The 6,678-nt window shown below is 38.6% G+C and overlaps 1 protein-coding gene across 1 annotated transcript; it reads left to right on the top strand.

Annotated features, from left to right (window-relative positions):
- Positions 1 to 2,536: 2,536 nt before the first annotated feature.
- LOC103445126 (CRM-domain containing factor CFM3, chloroplastic/mitochondrial) lies at positions 2,537 to 4,912 on the top strand. Its single transcript, XM_008384109.4, has 2 exons — positions 2,537 to 3,227; positions 4,230 to 4,912. Exons 1-2 carry the CDS (start codon positions 2,634 to 2,636, stop codon positions 4,503 to 4,505), a joined length of 870 nt encoding a protein of 289 aa, XP_008382331.1. The 5' UTR covers positions 2,537 to 2,633; the 3' UTR covers positions 4,506 to 4,912.
- The last annotated feature ends 1,766 nt before the right edge of the window (positions 4,913 to 6,678 follow it).

The following is a 6,678-nucleotide window of genomic DNA, read 5'->3' as shown; positions in this document are numbered from 1 at the left end:
TGTCTATCTCTATACTACACAAAATGATAAGCAAGTGTGATGTTTCTAGCTTTTAGAATGTTGCTTCACACGCATTTTTCTAATCTAGCTAAAGTGACAAGATCATATATAGTAACTACAAACGTGCATGCAAGGATAGCGTAGCTAACGAACTTTGAGTTTACATCCCTGATTGAATGTGCCATTCCTGAAGGATGATTTGTCATCCCTGATAAGTTATTTCCCCTTTATATAGGCACATGGTACAAAAAGTTGCTAGCCAATCATTTGTCCTTGGCTAAAAGCGTGGCAAATTACTTTGTTCCTAGGATTCACTACCTTAGAAGAGGGAGGATAAAGCATAAAATGAATGCCTACTCGATCACTGTCTCAACCGTTCCATCTCATGAGATTAATCTGGATTATCTCGAGACTTGAAGCTCTTGGTCCAATATACTAGCTTGGGTAAGATATGAAATTGGAATGAAATTATCTCGATGATGTTTACTTGTATGGTAGCTACCAACATAAATGAAAAACGACGATGTCGAACTCCGTTCCATTGATTAGTGACAACGTAGAACTTATTGGTCAAATTACAATCCGGGTGAATTATATTCCTTATCAAAGTGTGGTTGGACCTATGGTTCCTACAATGCCTAAGGTAACCCTGTCATGTTACAAGTAGGAAATGAATTGTGATGAGATAAATAAAATTGTGTGATATAATGCAAGCCTTATAGCGCAAAACTTCTCTCAAATGCCTGGCAATCGATTGCAACCAATGAATGTGGTTATAACGTCTCTCTACTAGGATTTGGACACGGAAGATTTGTATGTAAGCTCATAAAGAATTACATGATGAGGTGTCCACTTTGGATTCAAACAATCAAGGCAAATTTGGTACATCCGTCTAAGTGATTATTTGATTAGCCATGAATATGTAAATAAACTATGCCTCTAGCGTGTTCATTAAGAAGTATTCCGAATTTGCTAGAGTTGCAGTTTATTTCGATGACATGAATGTCACTAAGACTCTGGAAGAGCATTAGAAAAATGCCTCGGACCTGAAGACGATAATTGAGATGAAGGGTCTTGGGAAGACTTCATGTCTTAATATGAAGTTTGAGCATTTTCTGACGGTATATTGGTCTACTAGTCAAATCAAAAGGTGTTGCTTTTGAGTACGCCCATTATCATCCACACACTAGAAATAAATGAAACTCTTGAAGATGTTTTGGAACCCGGAATTCTATATCTAAGTTCAATTTGCACTTTAGGGTAGTTAGCTTATTGCATTAGGCATGACACCTCCTTCACTAATGATAAGATACAGCACTATGCATCCCCAACAGATTCAACCTTTCTGATCCTGAGAATGATGCTTTCCTTTTTTTGTTATGCTTATGTCGGTTCCTTATCAAACTCGCACCAGGCACGATCCCAAATGGTTATGTATTTATCGATATGGGACACCGCAATATCTTGTAGATCCACATAATAGACCTTAATTGCGAAATCTTCGAATCGTGCTAAGCTCACTGCACCTCACTATGCCACACGTGAGAGATATGGTTGAGATCTCTTGTCGATCATATTTGAAGTACCTCCGGAGTTCCATCCATCATTGGGTTCCAAACTATCCATAAAACAATGCCGATTATATCAACTACACAATCCGAGAAATCAACACCAACAATGTTGTGCCATCGAAGTTCTTCTTTACTTATTAGCAAAGCATCAAAAGATTGAAGTTAAGGAGATCCAATCCTAACACAACCTCACTGATCTCTTCACGAAGTTATTGCCGATGTCTATCTTCTAGAAGCTTACCAAGGTATTGTGTCATTTGACTTATCTCATTTGCAATATTTGTAGTGTCAGAGGGAGTATCCTAAATTATACTCGCTTTACTTTAATGTACCATTTTCCCCTAAGATCAGGAGTATTTTTTTCTGTTGAATATTTGCTAACTTGATGAGGTTTTAATGAGGCACCCACATCGGGATGGACAAACCTTGGTGTGCATTTTCTGCAACTTGATGCATTTGAAGATGACAATGCATTAACTTGCCTTTTTCTCCTTAGACTATGGGTTTGTCGCACACTCTGTTTCTTGTAGCCAAGTTTTGGTGAGACTTTATCCTTTTTATGCATCCCTACTTTAAGACTCGTGTATACATTGCTTGTACCGAACCAGAACTGACAACAATCCCCATCTCCTAATGATGAAGACTTGATGCAGTTACTTCTTAAGTTCTACACACTCAACGAGGAGTGATATAAATAGTGTTCTACTTTAAGTGTGATTGTGTAAAACAAAAGTAAGAGTCCAATAAGATCTAGAATATCATTTTCTTATACAACTTGTATTACTTGTAGGACAAGTAAAACCTATTATAATTGGTATAAATAAATGTATTAGCATGAAAAACGTGAATTACACATGTACTATTGAAAAATATGTAAAAATAAGCTTGTATTAAACAAAAAAAAAACTATATTACATTTATAATACGCGAATTTACTAATACGATCTGCTCTTGGGCTTGGGCGGATTATTATTAGAGTGACTCTGCGCAAATCCAAGGCCCGCATTATTAATAGACATCTTTCTGGTTGTTGGGTAAAGCTAAGAACCAGCCGAAAAGAAAATGGCGGCGGCAGCAGCAGCAGTAGGAGCTCCAACCTGTCACCGGCTCCACCTCCTCCTCCACCGCCCACCACCACCATCATCTTCTTCCTTCTCCCTTTTCCTCAAACCCCTTCTCACCTCCACCACCACCGTCACCACCACCACCACCACCATCACCATTCCATTCTCGCACCTCCCACGCCGCTCACTTATCTCCCATTCCCTTCCTTCCTTCTCCTCTCGACCTCTCTTCTTCTGCCACTCTCCCACCGCTACCCACTCTCCTCCTCCCCCCAAAGCCTCTTTACAAGAAGAAGAAAAAACCCAACAACTCGAAATTCCAGAAGATAATGATAATGGTGAAGAAATTGAGATCGAAATGGAGAACTCGGATAATAAAGAGGATAGCCAAGTGAGTTCGGAGTCTTCACCTGCTCTAAAGAGAGATGGGGTGAAGCCGCCGACGCTGACGGTGAAAGAAAAGAAGGAACTTGCGTCTTATGCTCACAGCTTGGGGAAGAAGCTCAAGTCCCAGTTGGTGGGGAAGTCCGGCGTCACAGCTAGCGTCGCCGCTTCTTTTATAGAGAACCTTGAATCCAATGAGCTTCTCAAGGTAAATTCTTATTCATTTGTTACTTATTATATTTTGGAAAACAAGATTTTGGTGGTTCAATTAGTACCCAGTTGGGGTTTAAGGGTTTATGCCAAGGTTGAGGGATTTTATTGTGCTAGTCTGAAATTGGTATGCTGTTATTGAAGAGAGTTTCTGCTTTGCAAGTTTCACTATGTCAGATTTGTCCTAGGAATGGATTCAAGATTGTTTAGAGTCTATCCTTTTCTTTTTTGTCACAGAAATGTTCACTTTTTGAGTTCTTCAGTTTTCGAAATGTGAGATTATTGGTTCTGACAGTTGTAGAATACATCTGTGTTAGCTTTCTCACTGCTCTTTGAATATCTAGTATCAAGGGATTTTGGTCAGAAAGATCATAAATCTGTACTCCATAAATTGTTCGCGAGGATTGGACTGATATTCATCTTACACGTAGGGAATTCGTCGAATTATTTGAGGATTAGGGCTTTTGTTGAGTTGAGATGATATATTGAGCAATCATGCTTAGGTAGTAGCAGCTTCCCTTACAATCACAGTTGAGTTAAACTTCATATTAGAAAAAGAAAACAGAGTTTACAAATGTACGGTGTTTGTAGCATACACTGGGGGCCTTACTTCAGCTGCTCGGAGCCTCAGACTCGCATAAGAGGTAATATATCACCATGTCCCAATTAGGGGCTATGGGGTTGGTTGAAGCACCACAAATTTAAACCAGCAGTATCCAACTTAGTTTTGAATGTCGGTTCATGTAACTGCTGCATATTCTGATACAGAACTCCATAACAGCTCTCCATGGGAACTGAAATCCAGAAAACTCAACATATCTCTGGCTTGTTGAGTTGAGTTGATTTGAATGTCTGTCCACGTATCCAACTTGGTTTTGAATGTCGGTTCATTTGTTGTATGCCATTCTGTTTTGTTCCTTGATTATACTTTTACCAATTAAAAGCAAAGAAATATAGATGTGCTTAGCTAACACATATTGTCACCCAATGTTCTGAACAGGTGAAAATACACGGGACATGTCCTGGTGAGCTAGAGGATGCCGTTACACAATTAGAGGAATCAACTGGTTCAGTTGTTGTTGGCCAAATTGGTAGAACAGTGATTCTTTACAGGCCCAGCATCACCAAGTTGAAAGCAGAGGAGAAAAGGCAGCAGTCGCGAAAGATATTCATGAGACGAAAGACATATTCGAGACCCACAGCAATGGAATTTCAGAAAAAGGGAGAAAGACCAAGAATGAATGGGCGTGACAGCCGAGGGAGAACCAGGGTCTAAGTTCCTGCCACATATGGTTATGGTTATATAATTCTAGAACTGTGTTGAGAAGGTTCTGCGGTAAGGTGTTCTTGCATTTAACTTTAAAGCTATGCATGTTTGGATACTATGGAATTTTTGTAGCAAAATCAAATTTAAATTGAAAGTGAAGTAAGAAAAAAAGAAAAGAAATTTAAAACTGGATACGTGCGGTATGATGTTGAGGACAAAAGTCGACGTGTTTGACAAATGTAGGATGAGGTACTTGCAACATGATGTTGTATTTTGCTTGTTTGGATGAAATCTGCACTGTACTTAATGGTTATCAAACTGGCATTAAGATTATAACTCATTTAGGGGGATGTATTCAATTGGGATTTTTGAGGAATTTTAATTCTTTTAATGAATCTAAGGGTGTTCAATCAGAATTTTAAGTGATTCTCTGAAATTTAAGATGTATTCAATTAGAATTTTAAGATAGTTTATTAAAATCATTAGAAATCTGTGTATATTCAATTAGGATTTTAAAGAAGTTTATAACATTCCTGGTGTATTCAATTAGAAATTGATTTTAAAGAATTTGAGAAAGTTGAGGAATTACAGGGAATTGGAGAGATTTCGTAGTGTATTTTAAGCATCTACAAATCTCACATCTCCCCATGAGATTTCGAGGGAATTGAATCAAAATCTTATATGAAATCTCTACAAATCAATTAAACTCTATAAAAATTCATGGATTTATAAATCCATTAAAGTCTCTCAAATTCTTAATTGAATACTTCCCTTTGTTTTTTCATTGAATCCAAAATTTACGTTTTCCCGAGAGCAAAGGATAATAAGGAAGGGATCCGATCCCTTCCATCCATATCCAAAGGATCCTTCAATCTTATCCGTTCATAAAGAAAATCGAACGGCCAGAAAACAATTAGGAAGCCTTGATGCCATCGGAATGAGAAGAAGATGCGATGGCAGCAACGGCCATGGAATCCTTTGCGTCAAGATGTAGCGGCGATGGCGTTGATAGGGAGAGGTTTGAGAGGGGCGTGGATGTGGAGGTGTTGATAGCGGGAAGGTTGAGAGGGGCGCGGATGTGGAGGAGATGACGGCGTTGTTGGGATCAATGGCTTCACAGTCCTATTTTGAGGCAAGGTTGCAGTCGTGACATTGCAATCCTGTTCGAGGAGGGAAAATTAGCTGCGATGGCTTCCTGGCTCTATTGGAGGCAAAGCCTTGCAGACAATCTTCAAGATCCGAAAAGGATCAGGTTGAAAGAATTCGAAGATGATCCTTTCTAGATTTTACATCCTCTGGAGACGATCTACATGTGGTTATAGCTCCAAAGTTATCTTTTATGAAATTTTACTAATCCGTAATTGGAATCAAAACATAACAGTGCATTATTATATTCTAAGAAGAAAAATTTGCACATAACAGTGCATTATTAGATAAGAAACATGTGGCGGTGAACCCATTTCATGTAAGTCGTCCTTACCATCCTTGTTTCACCGCTTTGTCAAGCAATGTGGCCACAACTTTTTTCTATATTGAACCCAAAGCTAAAGATTTTCTCGTCATGACAGAATAGGTTCTTTGGAATCCTAGACTTCTAAAGAACCTACGCTTTCTGGTGCATGATGACAAATTGGCAATTGTTTATTTATTTTCATTACAAGTGATCTCCTACGCTAATGGAGAGGAATGAGGGTTTGAAACCTTGACATCGTGGGTTCAAAACCCTAACCACTAGGACGATCCACCACTTACAACAGTTGTTTATTCTCCCTCTTTAGTTGCTGGAGGTATGAGCACTGTGGCACCACCAGTTACACTGAAGACACATGAGAAACATGCATAGGTATATTAGATTGTTTTAACATTGCAGATGTCACAATGTTGGAAAGATGGCCTAACCTGTGGTACCACAACGTTATTTTGATTTGCTGTCCAAGAAAATAGGATTATGTTGAAGTGAATGCAGATGGTTGTTGTGCTTTATTAATGAGATGTTGTGGAATAGAGAAGGGAATGGGATATAAGCCAGCTCTACACAGTCCCTGTAGAAGGATTCTTTATGTGACCTTGTCTTGGATCCAGTAAGAGAACTCATCATATATAAATCTACATTTGTTATCCTTACAAAGTTTATAAATGGATAATAAATGTTGAGATATATGAGGAACATGCAGAATTTTTT

Source organism: Malus domestica, chromosome 10 (assembly GCF_042453785.1).
Source record: "Malus domestica chromosome 10, GDT2T_hap1".
Taxonomy (NCBI): Eukaryota; Viridiplantae; Streptophyta; class Magnoliopsida; order Rosales; family Rosaceae; genus Malus; species Malus domestica.
Note: the sequence above shows the minus strand (reverse complement) of the source record. Positions and strands in the feature narration are given on the sequence as shown.